A 23,101-nucleotide genomic window follows, 5' to 3' on the forward strand; every position below is an offset into this window, starting at 1 on the left:
ATTGTCTTCCATTTCAGTCTCTTAAACCACTACTTTCTCTTTATACCATACAACCTCATCATTTGAGATGATGGTATCGTTGACAATAATAGTAGTAATAATTATAATATAATAATAATATTAATAATAATAATACAATAATAATTCTGAGAGTAAATCTCAATAACAATAATACAAATAATAGCAATAATAATATTAATAATACACGTTAAAAACGTATGTACAATTTACCGACCCAGTTTTAAGTATCCGTAAGATTTCTCTACAAGTACTACAGACAAAGTGGAATAAGTTGTTTTAAATAATTACTTTTTACAAAATTACATTACAAAGTGGCAGATTGAAAAATCTGAGCAAGTTATCTATTTATTTATCTAACTATCTATCTATCGATCTATCTGTCTATCTATCCACATGTACAGCTGCTAGAATTAGGTAAACGCGATGGCTTTATTACAGCTAGACTACTGGAAAGTATACATGTTTTTATATTATGAATAGTTATTGCCATTGCAGAAACAAATTTTGATGAATTTTGGAAAAATACGTAGAATTGCATAATCCAGTTAGTCTGTTTTAATTTATGTATAAATGAAATCAGGGACTGCATGATTTGTACAAATAATTTAGCAACAATCTGTGTGATTTTAGATATGCATTACCAAAAACAATGTCGCATTCTTAATGTCAAACATAGTTTTTTATATTATTCACATTAACCACAAAAATCACCAAAAAGAATGTATAGTCCTTTTAAAATTTTCAAAACGAACAACTAGCTTGATGTTCACCATTAACTTCACTTGTTTAACATACTTTATTAAAGGAGGGTCACGAGCCTAAAATGCTGCGGACTGCTTGGTCAAGCACTGTGTCCTTTGATTCACTGGACTGTGATGCACTGTTACCACTACTGCCAGATAATGTATTTGTAGGACGTTTTTTAAGATTAAGAATGCTATCAATAGCAGATTGTACCTGTGCGGTAATATCATCATGTTCATTACCATTCCCACTTTCATTAGTTATATGAAGAGAGCCTGGACATTGTGTTTGAGAATGTAAGGCCAGTCCATCTAGGCTGTCTGTATCTTCTAACAAATCCCGTTCGAGATCTGTAGCGCTACTCCAACGTCTTTCAAAAACTGGAGTATTATCTTGTTCGCAACTGTCTTTTACAATTGTGGTTTGAACTCCAGAAACACTCGCACTTGGTACATTCGCACGACATTCACCGTTCGCTCTTGTTCTTTCAGTTTTTGACGACCTTGTAACAGCCACAGCACACGCACTATTACTACCACTATTATTACTATTTTTACATTTAAACGAGTCTGTGGTAGATGGATATACACCAAGTTCTTTTTGAATTTCTACCCACTCGTCATAATCACCACTAGTACAACTTGCTGACTTAATCACTGGTTTACATTCCATTTCGTCGCTTGGGAAGTCATCCTCTAATTCACGTTTCACAGATACATTAGTTAATGGTGATGATAATTTATCCTCTTCTGAAAGACCAGGTTCAACCTTTGGCACCAATGGCTTCTCTTCTTTTTTAAATTCTTCTATAAAACATCGAAAGTATACTTATTATACGAAATAAGGTATCAACAGAAATATATTTATTAATATGTTGATATTGAAAAACATACCATTAACCTTAGCCTCTTGTTCTCGTAACCTATTTAATATACTTTGTTCTTCTGCGACAAACGTTCTATCGATCATCATCAATTCTGATGTCCTCACTTCTCTCTGTAATTTTATTTTAATTAACAATTTCATTGTAAATATTGTATATTATATCAAATATAACAAATTAAATGGAAAAGTGTGAGTAGTTCAATGCACGCACCTTTGTGTATTTTACAATTTTAAGATGCATTTATTATGAAATTTAATATATTTTTAAATAAAATCTAAATAAGATCAACAGTTTTTAACGTACCATGCTCTCCATCAGAAGAAGGTACGTGTACTTGTTCATCATAGAGTTGAATTTTGTTAACAAATGTTTTGCTGTTTCTTCAAATATCTCATCAGCTTTTGCCAAATCTTTCGAACTAAGTACTTGTTCATTTAAACAATGATATCTTACAAGACGTTTACAAGCATCACGTTTGCTTAAAAATGGTGTATTAACATCTGGATTTATCGCACCGTTTTGATCAATTTTTAACTGCTGTTCTAATCTGTAAACATGAAAACACAAATGTACACATATTATTTAAAATATTCATTTGGTCTATTTAAACATTACTGAATACATTACAATTATATAGAAGGTGTTTACAATAATGTGAGACAAATTAACAACTTCTTTAACAATTTACATCGATAAGTTACGATTAACTGATTTGAGTTTAAACAACGCGTGTCGGGACCATACAGTAAACTGCAACTGCTTATATCGATAATAAAGCCTCAAATTATAGAATGATAAAGAGTTTTTTGATTATGTAGTCGTGTGAAAATGATCTTGAAAATATATCTCACATTTTTATAAACACTCTATGGATAAATGGTAACATTATACTCACCGGTCACTACGATTAATTTGTCTGCAAATTGGGCTAGATGCAGGTCTTTTAACACCCTGTCTTGGACTTACTAAAGGACTTGAGTTACTGCCAGGACTGACAATCTGTTTGTTCGAACTGCCACTGGTATTTACAGGACTTTGAATCCTTTGTGATCCTTTGCCAATCATTCTAGGTGAGGCTACCTGACCTGCAGGAGAGCCAGTTTGAACTTGTACTTGAATAGGTGAAGGAAGTTCTTGTTTTACAGAACTTGACATTTGTATGTTTGGTTTGATATCTAATGGATCTGTTTGACATTGTGTTGATTGTTGCATTCCTGTTTGTTGTGTTTGGACTGGAGTTAGTTGTTGTGCGTTGCCCTGCAAGTTGGCTACAGAGGTAATAGGCGGTGAGAAAATTTGCATATTGGCAGAGGACGGACTCAATATCTGGTTTCCATGATTCTGATAAATTTTGTGCTGTTTTGTGTGCGCTTGATGCACATTTTGATTATTCTGTACACATTGTTGTCCTTGCACATTTTGCGATGTCTGTAAAAATTTATAATATTACATGAAATTAATTATAGACATTAATGTAAACGTAATTATAATTATAATGCAATAAATCATTACTTACTGTAAGATTGTTTATATAGTTACTAGTTGTATTATTTTGCACAGTTGTCGGCGTACTTGGATTCAAATTCTGTGATGTTACTACAGTTGTAGATGTTTGCGTTTGAGTCTGTACAGCCGACGTTTGATTTTTGTAAGAATTTTGAGAAATTAAATTCGATGCTATTGTCGTAACTGCGTTTACATTGAAATTTGCATCCGAGTTCTATTAAGAACAAAATTATATAATATTTTTATTATGTCATTAAAAGAATTTTCAAATAAATTTTGTTCTGTTTTACAAATAAATAAGCTGCAAAACTTACACTACTAACGGAATGTGTTGTAGTACTGACAATCTTTCCACTTGCCAAAATTTTTGCTTGTTCTTGATACAATTTTGTCAAAACAGCTTGATCCGGTTGCGAACTCGATTTACGAGCTAGTATAGCTTGTATTTGAGACTGTATACTTTTTAGTAATTGTTGTTTTTGAGCGGGAAGTTGAATGGTCTGTACTCTTTGAACCATCTGACCATTTGAAGGAACTGACATGTGACTTCCAGGAGAAGATGGAAGTACAGGACCGTTTGTGACAATTTGAGTAGATTCACTTTTAATTGGATTTGTACTCTGAGATACCACAGCATTTACTTTACTAGAATTATCAACCTTCTGAAGGTTGGTTGTATTCGTTGATATCATAGTTGGGCGGGAAACCGTAACAGTTTTCGTTACCTATTATCGCAATTTGTGAATTTAGATAAAATGACGGGTAATAAATAAACAAATATTAGAAATTAAGTTTATCCACATACCTGGGCATTTCCAGTACTTTGAGTAGTAACAACAGTTTTTGTCCTTTTAACAATTTTTGCCTTCTTTGGTTGATTAGTACCTAAGTTTCTGATTTGTTGTTGATTTAGATTGTCAATAAATTGACTAGGAAAACCGGGATTTTGAATCTGTATGTGTTGTGGCATTTGAGAAGGCGCAGCTTGCACTACAATATTTTGTATATTATTTTGAATAGTAGGAGCACCACCAGAACTATTTACAATTATTTGACTTGTTGGAGTATTAATTTGTACACCTTGTAAATTCTGATTGGTCGCATCTGGTTCACCAATCACTATTTTTTGAGTTTGGTTTTGATTCTGTACCTGATTAGTCGTATTTAATTGTCCAGCTAAAAACTGTTGTAACAGCTGTTGACTTATTACTTGCATTTGTCCATTTGCATTTGCAATTAATAGTTGGTCATTTGGATTCAAATTACTCAATGCATTTAAAATTTCTGGTGTAATTTTTGGTGCATTATTTAACATATTATTTGCTGCCGAATTAAGCATTGTACTTTGGGTTTCTACTTTCTGAGATTCACTTTGTTGAATAGTATTAGAAGGAGGGGCATTCGTAATAACGATATTTTGATGCTGACTATTTTGTTGTGTATTCAACCCTTGCTGTATGGCGTTAGCCGTATTTTGAGTCTCGAAATGATGCGCATTAACAGAAGAAAACGAGTTTGCCGCAACAACTTTCTGTTGTTGTACACTCGTGTTATGCAAAATAGCAGATGTATTTTGTTGTTGCAAACTTGTGATAACATTCTGTTGCGCATGAGCTATATCACTAATACCAGACTGTAGATTTTGCTCAATGCTTTGTACATTACCAGCTGCATTTTGTTGTAGAACATTAATATTTTGTTGTATACTAGAATGTTGTAACACATTCATGGTATCGTGTTGCATAGTATTGCAAGAACTTTGTTGTTGCAACATGTTTACAGAATTATGTTGAACATTTGATCCAGAAGTTTGAAGATTTTGTTCGAAAACATGTTGGACGTTTTGCGTTTGCACAGACTGTGCTGTTATTTGTTGATGTTGATTATGCTGGTACATGGGTGTTTCTTGTTGCAATGTTACAGAATCCTGCTGACTCCCCTGCTGAAGGTTCTGATTATTTTTTGTTAAGTTGTGTTCATTTTGTACAGTTAAACTATTTGACAAAGGTTTTTGTACATGAGCACCACTTTGTGATATTTTACTTAAATTTTGTCGCACATTAGTAGTTACACAAGCATTTGTAAGTCGCACTTGACTAGATTTTTGTGTAGAAACATTAGAATTTTGTTGATTACTAGTTGCTTGATTTGCATTAGACAATCGAGAACTCTGTACACTAAATGTGGTACACGAAGGTTTTGTTGGTATAACATCAGAAGTCGTTAAAACATTACTGTTTGGTTGCACAAGGTTAGAATTAGGTGATTGAATAGTTTTTGATGCTGGTATGAGATTTTGTACATTAATATTTTTCGATGCTTGCATGTCTAATGTTTGTAACGATCCAAGATTACTTTGGACACAAACGTTTAACACAGGATTGGATTCTTGAGGAACATTTACACTTTTTTGCTGATTACTTGATTTTGAGCATACTTGCACATGTTGCGGACTAGTAGCACAAGTAACACTTTGAAGGCCCGTAGGACTTACAGTAGTAGTAACTGTTGAAACACTGGATGAAGATAAAGGCGATTTAACGAATTTCTGTCTTTGTAATACGGTACTTTGTGTGGACTGTGTTGTAGTTTGCGCCTGCCCAAGAAGGTGAGAAATAATTGGTGAATTTTGTCCACCGCCTTGTGTCAACGATCGTATTAATGCTTGAGCAGTTGCTTGATCCATTTCGGGTTGATTTGGTTCGGGAGTTCGATGTAGAACAACTCTTCCATCCTCTCCAAGAGCAAATCGCAATTGGCCCTGTATTGTATTCTGCACAGGCATCTGAAGTTGGGCAACAAGTTGACTATTCAATGTCTGAGACACAGAAGTTTGTGTATTCGTTGTATTTGGTGCAGGTACTTGTATCAGATTCTGAGCAGAACTGGTAGGTATAGTTACTTGAGATGAAAGTTGTCCTATATTTTGTCCTGAACTTGGTTCAACTTGAACTTGACAAGAAACATCTGATTCAGTTGTGAGATCAGTATCAAAAATATCGTCATCATCTCCAATTCCTGATATTTTCATTATACTAGCAAGATCTAATTTCGGTGGTTCATCGTCTTTCCGTTTCGCTTTTTTCTTCTTCTTCGCTTTTTTCTTCGGTGGCGGTAATAAAGTTTGTTCAACGACAGTTTGCGTACATGGAGTATTGCCAGTATTGGTACCTGAACCTACTTGTGAAATCTGTGGTTGAGGGCTTTGTACCATTGCGTTTTGAATCACTATAGAATTGCCAGACCCTGAATTCGCAGCTAAATGAAAAAAAGAAATATTCTCATATTTTTAAATATAACTTTTAATTTAAAAAAAATAATAATTAATTAATTGAAAAACTTACAAGGTGCAGGGCTAGATGGAGTATGTCTAATTACTGGTGAGGCAGCTGGAGGAAAACCATTAGGTACGGCAAAAAACGTAGGAGTAATACCTTGTAACTGCATACCTTGTGCTGTGACAACTCGTACCAACTGTTGTTGTGTCAGCTGTAAAAGGACAGATTTTATATATTAAATAAGTATATTGTACAACAAAAATTCTTTCTTAGTATTTTTTTAGTATTATCAATTTTGCAAAATGTTTATTAAATTTCTTTTTGGTAATTTATCAAAAATTTGGATATACGAATATAAAACGTGAAATGTATATAAAATCTAATAATGATGCAATACGAATAATTTGTTAATTATCTTAAGTAACACTTAAAACGACATATAAAAAATATTCTATGTAAGTATTAGATAAGCAATGACTGAACATGATGAAATTGGATGACTGCATGGATGAAACCATCACCTGTGCAGTATGTGTTTGTTGTTGGGCGCTCGCTGGCGTTCTTAGAATAAGTTGAACCCCACCTGGTTGCTGTTGTACAATAACGGGTCCAGTTGACGGCAATACCTATGTATGAAATGTTATAAACATATGAAGCACAAAGCAGATATTTGTGACACTAAAAAATGCATAAAAGCCATTATTGTAGAAATCAAGCATATTTAAATTATTTTGTATAATATCGGAAACCGCTAAAACAGGCACAACATGATATTTTCGAATGATCACATAATGAATTGCATGCAAATGATAAACATATTAAACAGTCAGTTGTAATTACCTGGTTTAGTAGGAGACCCTGTGCTGTTGGTATCATTGTAGCAGTTGTGGGATTTGGTTGAGGTCCAGCAAGTACTAACTGTGGTTGAGTTTGTTGAGTCACCTAATAATAATAATAATAATAATTAAATAATTCTATAAATAATGAATTTTTAAATCAACTCAAAAAGCTGTAATAAAACAAAACATATATTACTTGATTTGTGATTGTGGTAGTAACGCGTTGTTGCTTTTGTTGTGATCCAGTGGCTTGTTGATTAGGAGGTTTTGGTAAAATTTGTGGCGGTTGTTTTGCAGGTTTACTTGTTGCTATTTGAATTTGTTGATTTCCAAAAAGATGCGTTCTAGTTACCAACTGTGTTGGTGTTGATTGATACCCCTGTGGTGCACCATGAATTATTTGCAATACTTGCATACCTTGTTGCAATATTGGCGTATTAGGTCTAACCTGGAATTTAAAAAAATTATTGAAATCTAAATCTTATTTATAATGCGTGAATAGAAAAATCACTTCTTACCACAGGTGGACCAGGACTTCCACCAGGTGCTGGACTTCTGTTGTTTAGAGAGTTATTTCCACTTAATAGATGAGGACTTTTTGCAGGAGGATATGGACTAAGTACAGGACTCTGTATTTGACTAACACTCATTGGACTCTGCATTGGACTTTGCATTTGTATATTAAAATTATTATTTGAAGTTGATGTTCCAACAGGACTTGGACTATTTCTGTTCGATTGTATTGAATTTGATGCTGGACTTCTAAGTAATAGCCTATTAGGACTAGGGCTTGGCGTGGGTGGTGCAATATTAGACGCTGGACTCTTCAGTGGTATTGAAAATGGACTGCTTGGAGAACTAATATTTTGACTCTGAATGTTTTGCATAGATTTTACAGTATTTATCGTACTGACCACATTTGATGGCTGAGATGAGCCCGTTAATGTAACCGACGAACTTAAGCCAGGATTAATTCCCTGTGAATACTGTCGCTGAGGTTGAAATCCAGTTGATTGAGAGGAACTTAAAGAAGAATTATGACTCAGTGACATATTCGGCTCATTTGATGCAGATATATGCTGTACATTAGATGTTGGTACATTAGATAAATTCGAGTGCATTGTACCAAGATGTGGAATATTTGTAGTGAGATTCACGTTTGAGGCGTGATTCACATTTGCTGTGGTCGAATGAATTGGTTCACTAGAAGTGCTTGTGAATATACTGGAACTTGTTAAGGTACCAGTATTCGATATTTGTGAAATAGTAGATACGTTTGAATTTGGGTGCTGCGATATGGCAGAACTTGGTACATGTGCAATATTTGATCCAACAATGTGTGGTGCAATACTTTGTATACTTTGTATGGCTTGGAATGGAAATTGCGTACTGTTGGAATTCAGACTAGTTTGAGTCAATCCAGTTGTTAAAGCATTAACAGGTCGATTGAGACCTTGATTTACACCAGAATTTATACTGGTAGTACTCAAATTTGCATTTATATTTGGATTGATAGCAGTTAAACCAGATACGCCAGAACTTGGAGAAGTAAAGTTTGTGCTTAAACTGGTCAGGTTCTGATTTACATTTGAGTTTAAACTTGTCAAATTTGGATTTACATTAGTAATTCCAGTATTAACATTTGATAATCCAGAATTTATATTCGTTGAATTTAACGTATTGAGTCTATTAATTCCAGTATTTATATTATTTAGATCTTGTCCCAAACCAGATAAACCATTATTAATACTGTTTGAACCAATATTCGAGGTTAAATTGGAGTTTATAGCATTCAACTGATTGAGGCTAGGATTTATTGTAGTTAGTCCTGTATTTATACTTGGCAGGCCCAAATTGAGCAGAGGATTTGATGTAGTGATAACATTAGATGTGAGGGATGTAAGGCTGGTATTTAGAAGTGATAGTGGCAATCCCATATTAAGGCCCACCCCAAAAGTGGGGGTGGCCGGGGGTAGGCCCATACCAGTCCCCGAGGGATTTATGGTACCCTGATTTAAATGGTTTAACTGGTTTACATATACTATGTGATTTCCAGTCGTTGACCCATTTCCTTGGTCTTGTGGCTGTAATATAAATTTTTACAATGAAACTAATATTCATTTCCTTTAGTAACAAAAACAATTTTAAATCAATACATTACTTTATACATCCTTGAATAAAAATACTTACATTATTTGATGTTTGTTGCAACGCAAATGTCAAAGACTGACCACTCGAATTTTGAGCCTGCAGTTGTTGCAATTGTTGTAACTGAAAATCAAGATGCGATATAAAACAAAACTTAGTATTGATACAAGACGACTTTTAGTCGTATAGGTAAAGATGGTATAGGAAAAGATCATACTTGTTGATGTGTCAAAACAGCAACAGGATTGTTACGCCGAGCAGTCGGGGAAGTTGTAGAGGATACTGAGTCCCCGAGAAGAGGGCGTGACTGAGGCTGCTGCATGCCCACGCAGCCCCTCTTTACTCTGGGCAGCGTCTAGCCACCTTTTCAGCTTATCCAAGCTTGCTTCTATATACTCCTATATACATATACATAGATATATATAGATATATCACTCATCTGCTGCAATAATGATATAATTTATGAAATGCGACGTTGAAATTACAATCACTAAAATCACCAGAATTGAGTTTTTTAAAAAATGTATTGTTACAGCAAATGACCAATATACATATTTATAATATACATTAAAAATAAATAATCAGAATAACAGTTATAATAATCAGACATGTTTTAGCACATAAATTATTGTGCAAAAATATTAAGTATTAAGTTTTAAGCTTTTATTTATGTAGATATCTCTATTAGACCCAGTTTACTAATTTATGCTTACTTATGGTAATAATTGTTATATATGAATTACTTACCACTGATTGTGTTAGCTCAATGACAGGAAAAAGTTGTGTTTGCGCTACGGCGCCACTCAACGCGTCTGCGACCTACGTCTCCTATTCCTGTCATGCATGTAACTTCGTATTTTACCCGTTTATTTAAACAGCACTTTCTTATCTCTCCAGAATATTTATGTTTATGTAGATTGTTGGTGTTTGCTTCTAATATCACGCTTTAGTGCTAACCATGTTTGGGTATTGATTTGTTGCACACAACAGGTAGTTCTTTTTCGAACTACATTATCCATTAAAGAATAACTGCACAATTGCATTTTGAAAGTATTCCGACTTATCTTTAAAATACATTTGTTGCAAGATCACATCCATGTATAAACACAAATGAATTACAATCTTCCATGACATTACATTAGAAATTGCTCATATAAAACAATTCTAGCTGTCACTTTATAAATAATATATGTTTTGTTTCATCCCAACTCCAAGCAGCATTCAATAAACATTATTTACCAATTCATAAATGTTTAAAGCACTATTATCAGAACATTTTTCATTTGATATTATTATGACTCAGGGCTGGTTCACGTTTCAAATTTATTTTAAAGTATCACACACACACACTACACTTATGGCTTCCAAAATCCTACGATTAATTTGTATCCTGCAACATGTAAACAATATGTAATTAGTCATTACAGATAAAGGAATATGTCCTACAATATCATTCAAATAACATTACTTCTCTTTGATTTAAAATTGAATTGTTACTACTGAAATTTAATGAAACTTTTACTATGGTATAAAATACGTATTATTATTGAGAAATTCTATCATGTATAATAGGATAGCAATCATCACAGTGTTGTGGTACAATGACACTTATAGGTATAAATAATCATTTTATGGTAAGGAAAAAAGTTCTGTATAAAAATTCGACAGCTGGAAACACATTTTGAGGTTATAACTTGCACGCCTGTGTGCAAGCATACATGCCACACAAGCCACTTACTACACGCATACAGGAATCGCATACATCTCACTCTCACTTATGGGTACCAGCGGCGCGCGGATGCACACAACAAAAGCTCAACTGACAAGGCGTAAACAAAAGAAAAAGCAACCATCTGTGAAAAATTTTTCGGTTCGAATAGCTGAGAAACCCGAAGAAGGTATCCTGGATACATGTATTTCATATTGACGCGGAAAAATGCGAGTAGCGTCGTGATGAAAAATTGTCAATATTACCTCCGCGAACGCGGTTTTGCCACCCGTGTTTTCTTCTTGCGATTTTTCGTTTTTTCACACTTCTTTCGGCATGATTTTAGTTCTGTACACAACGTTTTATTCCTTTGCAAACAAAAACAACATGTATGAAGTACGTGAGAGGAAAAATTCTACTTAAAATAATAAACTTTTCTGGCACACGACAGTTCCATGTACGCGTTACACTATTCGGTGGCAACGGCCATCATGTATTTGTCAAGGCTGCCATTAGCACAAGTCTATAAAATCCCAGTGCTTTTACCATTGGCGACACCTCGGTTATGGTACTGTAACTTTTTGCAGCACCCATTTAGCAAAATCTTTATCCTGATTGGTCAATGCCTTACTCATAACCAATCAGTAAACAGAAACTGCTGGTAATCTTAATACGATAGCATTTTTAAGTTTTTAAACAAAATACATGTTTGTTTAAAATTTTTTTATTTAATTACGACACTGATAATTTAACACAATTTAGTGACAAATAAGTTTTAAGTGCCATTTTATTTAAAATTCAAATATTATAAATTGTCATTAGCAGACAGTTTTCAAAATGACGTCTACCACTACCGCGTGCATCTATACATGTGTTCAACATATTGTGTATGTGTATGCATACATAATTATACTGCATATACATATTATATACATAGATCATATAAATTAGATTTATAATTATAAATAAATAAATTTTGCCATATACAGAATAAGCACATGTATTTCTTTTTATTTTAAATAACAAAAAATAGTATAAACAACTTAAATTTACAATGTTTAAAAGAGTACTTTTAACTTAACGTGTTCAAAAAAATTTTATGTAAAAACAATTTAATTTACTACATTTCTTAAAAATAAAAACTGTAAATAATATTATATGGCTAATTATAAACCATATTCTGAATCAAAAGATCCAACTACATATGCTACAACTGTTGCATGATCTAACTTTCCGGGAATCATGGACACCTTATCCAATGTCTTTATTCGTCGAGTTCTCTGTTCTTGTTTGGAAAGTTGAACTAATTGGCCATCTTTACTTCGTGCATAATATAAATCTGTATCTTCCAATATTCGTCTTTTGGCAGCAGTTATGCGCACCTTATTATATACAAAAATTGAACTTATGTTAGTACTTGAAATTAGCATTCTGCTTTTTCTAACATTTTTTACTTTCATTTGCTGTTTATTAAAAAACTTTAATCATGAATTGCATGCATATTACTTTATAAATCCAAATACATTTTAAGTAACTTACTGCAAAATCCAACAGAAGTTCGCAAAGATGTTTGGCACTGTTACATGATGGACCTTCTCCAGATACACCTCTTCGTAACAAATCTTCCATCCTAAGAAGCGTGAGTTCATGTCTTTGATATGCCTCGACTACAGGCAAATTGGATTTATTTCTATTACTATTGCCGGATTCTGCGTGTCTTAAATTTTCTGTAGATTTTCGACGCGTTTTCGATCTTCCTTCGGTATGATTTTTCACAGTTGAATCAGGTACATTATTATGGCATGGTAAAACAGCAAATTTTCCAACCACAGGATCGAAATTGTCCGAAATTCCATCGCTAGTCAAGAATACAATATCGCCATTCTCAACTTCAGTCATTGCAAGAGTTAAATTATTTAATTCAGGATTAGAACCATCTACAGGACCTAAAGCTCCAAGAGCATCACGCATATCGCGCATACAATGAATATCATGAGATCCTCTTGTTATTTCCCTGACTCCAGTTTTCCTATTGGTACCAAATATTATTTTTATACCAAATATATAAAATATGACGGATATAAATTAGATTATAACCGCGCATCTACGAATCCGCATAATTTGAGGACTCACTACATTTTATTTATATTACCTTGAATATACATAAGCTAAACTGTCACCAACATTACAGGTACAAGCCATATATTTTTTCTGAGCTGTATTAGAGTCAGAATTTGGCAGTGGAAGGACTGCACATACAGTTAATGTAGTGAGCATCCCTTGCTCTTGGAGAATTAACGAATGTGCAGCATGGAATGAACGAAGTAGTGCTATAAAAACATCTTTCGTTGTTGTCATTTCATTATTAATTGAAGGACTAAAAAATGCTTTATTTAAGTATTCCATACTTCCATGTACTGCAGATCTAGCTGCAATACTTGCTTTGGTACCTAATGATTTTTTTTTTGTTATCACACATATACTTTCATCTAAAGTTATATTATTTGAAAATAATCATACCCCAATTAACACCATCAGCAAGTGCTAAAATGGCAGAGTTTGACCTTGTTACAATTCCAAAACAATCTGCAATTGGTTCCCCATTATTTGTATCATTTGTAGGGTTTTTCTCATATAATGTAGTAGCAATTCCATATGTCATTTCATGGGGGTTAAACCAATTAGTAATACCCGCAATTGTGGGCGTTGTTATTGTAGATGCTAAAAAATATGATTCGTTTTTATTAATACATTTGCTACAAAATTTAGTAAATGATCTTAATACTTACTGTTTCTATATTGTTCACCTTGATCTAACGTATCAATGTAATCTATATCAATATCATTAATACTTAAATGCTTTTGTTGCAGATTAACTGCTGCCAATCCATTATCTGGACCAGTATGTGCAGCAAATACTTCTTTATCTTCTTGAAAATTTCCAAGTTGTCTAATTGGCAATTCTTCTGAATTTCTACCATGTATGATTGCTGGTCCTTCTTGCTTTGTTTCTAGACTAGAAATGTGGTTTATATGTCAAATATCATTGTTAATATTAATTATTAAGCATTATTTTTTAAAAATTATTACCCATCAAGGTATCGTGTAATAAAGCAACCACTTGTAAAATCTTGTGTTAATGATCTAGGACTGCGTATAGTTTGTTCTCCTTGACCTATATTTTCTACAGCTCCAGCCAAGTTACTGATAGATAGTTGCCGCATAAAGCCAGCAACTTTTTTCCGTAAGCTTGGCATTCTTTTTAAGAAATTAAATTTAGGTGTAGGTAGAATACTAATTGATATCAGTTATAATAAATCATGATATTACAAAATGATTGACATTTATCAATGATCTCAAACCATGATTTTATCTTGAAACTCATTTTTGTTTAAACCTTTAAAAAGAAAACATAGTAAATAAATTATAAATATATTACCAATTTCAATCATATAATACTCTATCAATGTATAAGATTTTCATCAACAATTAATTAGGAAAATTTCTGTTTGCACCATCTTTTTTATATTTGTAGAAGGTGCAATAGAATAAAATTCTGATCAAATGAATTAAAGTGATACGAAATTTATTAATTTTCAAATCTTTGATATTTGCATTATGAATCAGTCTCTTCGAAATTCGTTAATCTTATAATTTCAAGATCGTATTATAATTGTACAACACAGAACAGTAGTTATGTTTAGGAAAACAAATATTTTTGAACAACCACTATATAGTTACTACATCTTACCTGACAAAAATCCTTACCATACAGGAATGACTTCGTAATATACATTGAGAAGCACATCGTTTCCCACATTACCGCCATATTGATAATGTGTCAATAACCGATGAATTCCTTTACAAGTAGAATTTACACTCGCTTCACTATGTCTCCAAAAATGAACAAATTTTGTTAATCATTAAGGGTTCTCGAGTTTCATACACAAATACACGTCAAATGGTAAATTGTTTCGATTAGGAGATAGAAATGTTGATTTCCCTCAGTATTGAGGTACGTGTAACTAATAAAAATCATTATATATCATATAATACTATTTTCAGCATTAATCGAATAATGAAATTGTAATCTACATTATTTTATGTTCGAACGTATTAGTGTCTCCAATAATCTGATTCACGTATTTTACAATATACAACATACAACCAAACTTGAACTTTTTGGTCTGTTTAGACATTTGGCAAGTCAATATGGCGTTTTCTCCACAGGTGAGAGACTACTATTTTTTGCAGTTTTTATAACTGTGTATAAGTGCTACTTGCAAAGGAACTTGCACGAGAATTTAATCGTTTTATTAAAATACCGTGATTGTGCGATAAACGTTCGTATGTCAAACAAATAACTTTGCAGCTTCACAAGTTCATTCCGATACGTAGTATATACAATGCGTTTAGATGCATAGTGACACAAATATTTATTCCGTTTTGTGGACTTGTCATTACGTAATCATTATTTAAAATTCTGTCATCTACATGATAGGAAATAAAATGATGTATGTAGTTTTTTTTTAATACTCTCTTTAGGTATTGATGCCTATGCAATTGTAAATTTTTTTTTGAGTGAGATAGTGATGAGATATTTTGTTGTTGTAAGTAAATAAGTTACGTGTGACGTATTTTGATTTGTTTCATATGTGCAAATTGTCGTGGAAATTAATTTATTTTATCTTGTAGTTTATGTTTAATATTTTAATCACAGTGTATCAAGTTTATAGACATGCATATGTTGTAATAGATTCATTGAAACAAATGTGGAAGGATGAAATGGAACTAGTCTGCTTGGAACAATTAATTATTTAAACAACAATCAAAGAAAGACGTGAAACATACGCGTATGTAAATAAAAGTATAAAATGTTTGAGTCTCCAAGAAGTTTACGCGAGGTTTGCATTGATTTTATCTGTGACAATATTTTGAGTTTGTGCAAAATTCTTCACGATGCAGAAGAACATTCCTCTAGTTCATTGGGTACGACAACTTGCAGTAAGTAAGATTAATTGTGCTAATGTTTCAGAATAACATTCATTCCATTATACTGTAAAGTAGTTTCTTTTATTATTATTTAATTATGGTTAAAATATACAATTTTTAGATCAGCAAGTTAAGTCTTCAGTAAATAATACTAATATAGATATTTTGGGTACGACAATAGGTAGGACATCTAGCGATGTGTTGTTAGTACCAAGACTTAGTTTTAGGCAACCAGATGTTTTTTTGCCTACTGAAATTTCGGAACAGTTACTATCTAACTTTTGCAAAAAGGAAACTTTATCTGACTTGACTATGACATTGTTTGATTCAAAATCAACTAGACTAAGGTAATTATGTAGTATTTATTAAACTGGGAAGATTATTTATTAAAAAATAAATATACAAGTAAAATATTAATCATATTTCATTTTATTTTATAGACGTATACGATTAAAAGATGCATCTGCATTAACAGCAAAAGGCTTAAAAGTTTTAAAGCAACATAAAGTGGAAGTGCTAGTAGTAAATGGATTAAAGATAACTGTTAATGATTTGATAAGTTGTTTAGGTGACTGGAGTTTACAAAATCTCCGATTATTGAGTGTAGCAAAAGGAAGTTTTATGGATTGTTCACGGTATTCAATATTAACTATTTTCAGACATGTAACAAATAAAACATTTCTTTGGTATATGATAATGTTCATACTATGTATATTTTTACTTTATAACAGGTATTGTGTGGTAGTAACATTAAGCAAATTGAGAGCCTTGAGTACATTGAATGTATCAGGAACAGAGTTTAATAAACATGGTTTGGAAATAGTAGTTGAAGACCTTCCTCTACTAGAGAGTTTAGATATTTCATGTACAAATGTTGATGATGTAACACCATTAAAAAAGTGTAAAAATCGTCTAAAGTCTCTTAGTATGTATAATTTGAAAATAAATGAAAGTTCAAATTTAATCTCAGTATTATTGGAGCTAAATGAATTGAGGAACTTAGATATTTCTGACGAAAAAGATATGTATTCTCTTAACTCCGTGTTAGGGCCTGCAAAACCAAAAATAGGAGACTTTTTAAAAGCTGTACATTGTATGCCATATCTATCAAATTTAGATTTATCTGGTAGGTATTGCATGTTTAGCACGTTGCTTCTATTAGTATCTGAATAATATATAATCATTTTTCTATTCATTGTAGTTAAGAGTGATATAGATTCAAAAGACTTAAAAGAATTTATTAAAGCTCATCAGCATTTAAAGTTTTTGGGACTTGTAAGTACAGATACTTGCTATGAAGACAGTTTAATAAATTCAGCTAATAAAGATTATAGACCCGATCTTGTTGTAAGTTATGATAATAATACAACTATTAATATGTACTAATTAGAAAGAATTGGATAATTATAAATAATTATAAAATATTATTACTTTTTTACTATAGGTTAGTGGTACAGCAACAGAATCCCAACTTTTGGAATCTCTTAGAAGATATACATGTAGGCCACTTTATCTTGAGAAATGTTTATTTAATTTATTCCGATTATCACATAAGTTTCTTGAACCACGGGTTGATATTATAAAGTTAGTGTTATCTGGAATGAAAGAGCATCCACAGGAAGTTCGTGTGCAAATAGGATGCACTGCATGTCTTTATAATCTTTCCAAAGGTGAATTCGCTATTATGATTCATCCATCAATACTTAAGGAAGTTGTGGAATTGACTATGGTAGCAATGGAATCTTATCCAACTAATCATAGACTTCAGATGAATACATTACTGACTTTATGTAGTGATAGAATTCTACAAGATGTTACCTTCGACAAATACAGGTAGTTGAAATTTCTAAATTTTATGAAAATTTTAGACAGAAATTTCAAATTTGAATAGAAAAAAAACAAACTTAAAAACTGAAATATATTGAAATTTCGGCTTATGAAATTAAATTTATAATATTATTTTATAATTTAAATGTTTTTTCTCATTTCTACAGATGCGCAAAATTAGTAATGAATTCGTTGTTAATTTTTAACGACCCATCAATAATTCGTATGTCTGTTGCTATTTCCTCAATGTTAGCAGGAAAGATAACACCAGCAGAAACGTCTATGCTGGGTACTCAGCCACAGTATATGTCTGTATTACTTGCAATAGTTAAGTCCAGAGTTGAATCTAAATCAGTAGATATAACAATGAAATTTACATTAAGTGTTCTCTGGAATTTAACTGATGAAAGTGCTGCAACATGTAGAGCCTTTCTAGCTGAAGGTGGAATGGAATTGTTTCTTTTAATGCTTGAAAATTTTCAAGGAGAATCTAGCGTTGAAATTAAAGTACTGGGGTTGCTAAATAATATAGCAGAGGTTTGTACTGTAATTTATTCTATCATTTGAAAGCTAATCATCAAGCAAGTGATATTGTTGTAAATACTATTAATCTTTAATTTTGATGTTAAGTTTAGTTAAAACTTTTTTTAATTTTTATAGTATAGGTAGCTATTATTTCGTTACTATTAAATCATTAATAACCGTATAATTCATTATAGGTTAATTATTTGAGACAAAGGCTTATGATACCTAAATTTATGTGGATGCTTTCTGTGTTGCTGGATTCTGCACATATTGATGTATCTTATTTCGCGGCAGGTATTACTGCACAGTTGCTTAGCGATGGCCCTCAACTGTGGTCTAGAAATCTTTTACTACAAAATAGAGATCAATTATTACAACAATTAGCTCATACTGTGACACGTTGGCGTACACCTCAAGGAGAAATGGTTGCCTATAGAAGTTTTCAACCATTTTTCCCGCTTCTACGTTGTCCGAATGCCCCTGTTCAACTTTGGGCAGTTTGGGCAATACTGCACGTAATTACAAAAAATCGTGAGTATATTTTTTTTAATTGAAATTTGTTTAGTGAACACAAATACTATAAATAGTATAATTTTTTAAAACGAAGATAAATATTTAGATATATTAATACCAACAAATATAGAAGTGCTGTTTTATATTTAAATTCTTATAATTTGTAGCAAAACATTACTGCAGCATGTTAATCAGGGAAGATGGCGTAAGGATATTAAAAGATTTAGAAACTTCACATACAAACATACAAAGTTTGCGACGATCAATTCTTGAAATGATTGAAAAAAATTCTTAACGATGACTATTGCCTTCCAAAACAAAATTTGCGTACCACGAAGTTGGTATACTAGTCAATGTTTATATCTATGCAATCTTATATCCTGTTCTTTAGACCAAATAATAAAACTATTATATGAACATGGACATTTATCAAAAGATAGGTGAAAGTCCAGGATATTGCTATTAAATTCTGTAGATTCAAATTGAGGACCTGAATTAAAAATCTGATCACTATAAAAATGCAATTAAATATTTAAAGATATACATTGAGTTTGGGAGAGATAAATTTTTAATGTTTTATTATGACATATTATATTTTTTAATTGTTAATTATATTTATATATATTAAAATAAATTAATCGAAAAATCGATCAATTTAAACAATAAGTACTAATGTTTTGAGAATTAACTTAATTATTTGTTATATATTATATATCATTTTATATTATAAAGTTACAAATTATAACTAATATTTAAGGTTCTAGTCTAATAAATTGAATATTAATTATGTTAATGTGAGATTTGTGCATTTTTACCAATATATTTAAAGTATTTTTACTTTTCTCAAAACTAGGTACTTCATGTACCTCGCGTGGCCGTTAAAACAGTATTAATAATGATAGTCGTGTTACTTAAAAACTATATATATATATATATATATATATATATATATATATATATACATATATATATATATACGCTTAATTAAATGTTACTGATGTTAATACTGTAAAAAAAAAAATAAAAAAAAATAAAAAAAAAAATAATAAAAGATAGTGTGATTAGACTAGAATCTTATGATTATAGTATGCTTCAAAAATATAATTTGTTTGCATTATTATATAGTCCCTATAAAATATATAGTAATTATTTTGTTCTGTTATACTTTAACGTTTTAAATTCAGGTCTTCAGTTTTACTGTTAACACTAATGTTTTACAAGCTTTCCATTAATAAATACTGCTAAACCTTTAGAGATTAATTGTGCATTTATATGCCTTCAGAGATATAATGAAATATAAATTTCTAATAAAGTAAATGTAACAATATTCTGATTATATCTGTTATAAAAATATCATTAATTTGTATGAACAAAATTTATCCTTCCAATGACATTAACTGTTGATCTGAAATGTAAAAAAAAAAAAAAAAAAAATTTTAATGCTACTGAATTTTAATAAACGCAAATCACTAATTTATAGGAGTTATTTTTATTTTACCTAATTTTGTAATAATATGAACACATTGTATGCAAGACACATACTAATATGTTTTTAAACATATTGTCAGTTCAGATGTATACTCGGGCCGACGAGGTGAGTCAGCAAACGAAAACAAACGTCCCTAAATGTGACTCGTAAGTGTCTTTTGACAGTCAATGACTGCAGCCGCAACATCGACCACATCAAGCACTTTGTTTTTCTTCAGTGAATCATCTCGTTGACCCGAGTATAGACGTGTACCTCTATTTATTAGCAAACTAAATCTTTGAGAATGAGAGCCATGCATTAACAGTGGAGTGTTACTTCGCATATCAACGCCTGGTGTACCTGAGTTCTATGTTCTATAATCACCTGATCCAAAGACCATAAGCATACAATCTACCTCCTATCCATTCCACACTAGGGGTTAAAGATCCAGAATTACTAGCCCTTTCAGTATTTCGTGTTATCGAGGAAAGGTGCTTAAACGACACCATTTTGACTCCAAGTACTATTGCACATGAGTACATTTTCTCTTAGGTCTTTCTTTTTCTGGTTTGAGTTTGATATTCTACCAATTCGTCCAAAAATTCGACCCGGAGTCATGCATTAATTAGTAAATATGAACCTTATTGTATTTTATCTAAACATTCAGCAAAATATTGATAGACAAACTTAAACAAAGAGTTTCATTCGCTTGTACAATGTACATTTATACACACGCGATTTCTAAAACATGTTTTCATATAGTGATGAGAATGACGATGAAATATATACTGACGATTTATCAGGTAATTTAGACAATAGTGATTGTGAAGTATATTCTGAAAATGAATCGAACAATGATAAAAACATACAAAGATTTCGGCAGTCTCTGCGTTGAACCTCCGTATGGCAGATCATTCGAACTATTTCGATTATTATCGAAAGAAGTCGTCGTACATAATTTAAGCCAAGAAAATCTTTATTTACCACCCAATCATATTACATTTATATGTTACACTTATATCTTAATTATTCTTTTCTCGTTTCTTTTTTTTCTTTCTTTTTTTTTTTAAATGGAACGTAAAAATTGTTCGTGAAATTTGTATGATTATCACTCAATTGATGCTGATGCTGCACTGCACCTGCAAAATACTTAGCGACATGGAAGTAACGTTACGAAATGTAGCTCGATCATTAATATGTGGAAACTTGGCTCTTCCCCCTAACATCATAGCACAGTGGATTAATGGTTCAAAAACATTTTACACGCATCTTACAAATTAGTAGCAATGTGTTTGAGATAAAATTGAAGATGTATAGTTAGTAATAAATAAATGAAAGTTGCGCACATCAATATCAATGCATGACACTCTATACGAGAATTATAACAACATAATTTTAGCAACTTTCACTTACTATGCATACAAAATTTAGTATTATAGTAATATGATATTACTCTAGATATTTGTATTGCAGTTCAATTCTTATTTTAAGTTGACATTAAAAATGCGCGTTTTACTGAAATAATCGAAACTATTGAACATTTATTGAAAATATACTTTAGTAATAATAGACACAGTAACATTTTTTGTCATTATTCTATCAGCCTTTATATTATACCAAAATATTTCTAAAATGATTATTGCTCTGTTATAATTTCCTAAAATCATTGTCTAGGATCCTAATATAATTTCTTGATTTTGTATATACTACAAAAACTGTCCTTTTTTGTGTCAATTTAATATTACCTTAACATATTTTAATACTATTAACATTTACAATCACAATTATTTGTATGTAGATTATAAAAGTTTTATTTTATTTTACGTTAATTTTATTAAATAGAGTGTTAAATTTTAAATGCACGATGTTTCAATAAAATTTAAATAAGTTATAATTTTCATAGATAACTAAAATATCTAGTTCTGTATGTTAAAACAAACAAAAAAAAGGCATTAACTTGGAAAAAGAGAAAAGTGTTTCTATTTTAGGAAAAATTATACATATATTGTTAAGTAATTAGTATACAAATGACAAATAGAAACTGTTACAACATTAATTATGTATGATAATATCTTACAATTATATAGATTGCATGAAAAGGAAAGACATATACTTTTTATGGTACTCATTCGAGATATAAACAGATTTTTTCCAAAATGTGTAACAATTGAATTACGCAATTATACACAAACACATTCGAGGGAATTTTCTAAATTAATATGATTTTATTAACATTCCAATGTTTTATGTATTTTTGTAATCTAGCTGGACTGAAAATCTTGGAAACTAATAAAGGCTGATATTACAGAACCAGTTGGTTTCCAACTGTTCAAATATGATATAAAAACACAATTGAACTGCAATAGCAAATCATCGCTGATCTACATTTGTAATGTTCATATGATTTATTAAATCAAATATGATTAATTGTGCCCATCTTTGTCCAATCTTTTTTTTTTCTTTTGACATGAGGTTTTTTCTTTGTCTTTTTTTTCCCATCGTATCAGTTTTTTTTTCTGTGGACATATCATAAGAATTTACTTAAACACCTTAGCAGCATCATACTGTAATGCATGTTCGTATAAATATGTAAGTTTTGTGTAACCTATAAATAAGATATGCACAAGAACTTACAATATCTAACTT

The 23,101-nt window shown here is 31.3% G+C and overlaps 3 protein-coding genes across 12 annotated transcripts; 1 reads left to right on the plus strand and 2 right to left on the minus strand.

Annotated features, from left to right (window-relative positions):
- Positions 1 to 280: 280 nt before the first annotated feature.
- On the minus strand, positions 281 to 11,600 carry LOC143342908 (uncharacterized). 2 transcript variants are annotated; one of them, XM_076767228.1, is made up of 16 exons: positions 11,397 to 11,600; positions 10,170 to 10,812; positions 9,640 to 9,820; positions 9,465 to 9,545; positions 7,793 to 9,358; positions 7,471 to 7,722; positions 7,276 to 7,377; positions 6,957 to 7,061; positions 6,502 to 6,646; positions 3,963 to 6,415; positions 3,472 to 3,882; positions 3,168 to 3,371; positions 2,547 to 3,079; positions 1,955 to 2,198; positions 1,659 to 1,761; positions 281 to 1,571 (listed from the first exon to the last, which is right to left on the minus strand). In XM_076767228.1, exons 3-16 carry the CDS (start codon positions 9,742 to 9,744, stop codon positions 832 to 834), a joined length of 7,044 nt encoding a protein of 2,347 aa, XP_076623343.1. In that variant the 5' UTR covers positions 9,745 to 9,820; positions 10,170 to 10,812; positions 11,397 to 11,600; the 3' UTR covers positions 281 to 831. The 2 variants fall into 2 exon arrangements, with proteins under 2 accessions (XP_076623343.1, XP_076623344.1); XM_076767229.1 differs by lacking the exon at positions 6,957 to 7,061.
- Positions 11,601 to 12,114: 514 nt separating this feature from the next.
- LOC143342549 (PP2C-like domain-containing protein CG9801) lies at positions 12,115 to 15,019 on the minus strand. Of its 3 annotated transcripts, none has more exons than XM_076766564.1 (7): positions 14,882 to 15,019; positions 14,221 to 14,527; positions 13,938 to 14,146; positions 13,651 to 13,851; positions 13,283 to 13,580; positions 12,670 to 13,159; positions 12,115 to 12,512 (listed from the first exon to the last, which is right to left on the minus strand). In XM_076766564.1, exons 2-7 carry the CDS (start codon positions 14,385 to 14,387, stop codon positions 12,297 to 12,299), a joined length of 1,581 nt encoding a protein of 526 aa, XP_076622679.1. In that variant the 5' UTR covers positions 14,388 to 14,527; positions 14,882 to 15,019; the 3' UTR covers positions 12,115 to 12,296. The 3 variants fall into 3 exon arrangements, with proteins under 3 accessions (XP_076622679.1, XP_076622677.1, XP_076622678.1); XM_076766562.1 differs by having other exon boundaries at positions 13,920 to 14,146; XM_076766563.1 differs by having other exon boundaries at positions 13,920 to 14,146; positions 14,899 to 15,006.
- Positions 15,004 to 19,944, plus strand: LOC143342548 (protein zyg-11 homolog B). 7 transcript variants are annotated; one of them, XM_076766557.1, is made up of 11 exons: positions 15,004 to 15,145; positions 15,251 to 15,360; positions 15,887 to 16,134; positions 16,244 to 16,469; positions 16,563 to 16,757; positions 16,854 to 17,248; positions 17,324 to 17,469; positions 17,567 to 17,955; positions 18,117 to 18,486; positions 18,669 to 19,005; positions 19,155 to 19,944. In XM_076766557.1, exons 3-11 carry the CDS (start codon positions 16,005 to 16,007, stop codon positions 19,280 to 19,282), a joined length of 2,316 nt encoding a protein of 771 aa, XP_076622672.1. In that variant the 5' UTR covers positions 15,004 to 15,145; positions 15,251 to 15,360; positions 15,887 to 16,004; the 3' UTR covers positions 19,283 to 19,944. The 7 variants fall into 7 exon arrangements, with proteins under 7 accessions (XP_076622672.1, XP_076622669.1, XP_076622671.1 ...); XM_076766554.1 differs by lacking the exon at positions 15,004 to 15,145 and adding an exon at positions 15,676 to 15,740 and having other exon boundaries at positions 15,249 to 15,360; positions 15,826 to 16,134; XM_076766556.1 differs by lacking the exon at positions 15,004 to 15,145 and adding an exon at positions 15,676 to 15,740 and having other exon boundaries at positions 15,249 to 15,360.
- The last annotated feature ends 3,157 nt before the right edge of the window (positions 19,945 to 23,101 follow it).

The sequence above is a fragment of the Colletes latitarsis genome, chromosome 6, assembly GCF_051014445.1.
Source record: "Colletes latitarsis isolate SP2378_abdomen chromosome 6, iyColLati1, whole genome shotgun sequence".
Taxonomy (NCBI): Eukaryota; Metazoa; Arthropoda; class Insecta; order Hymenoptera; family Colletidae; genus Colletes; species Colletes latitarsis.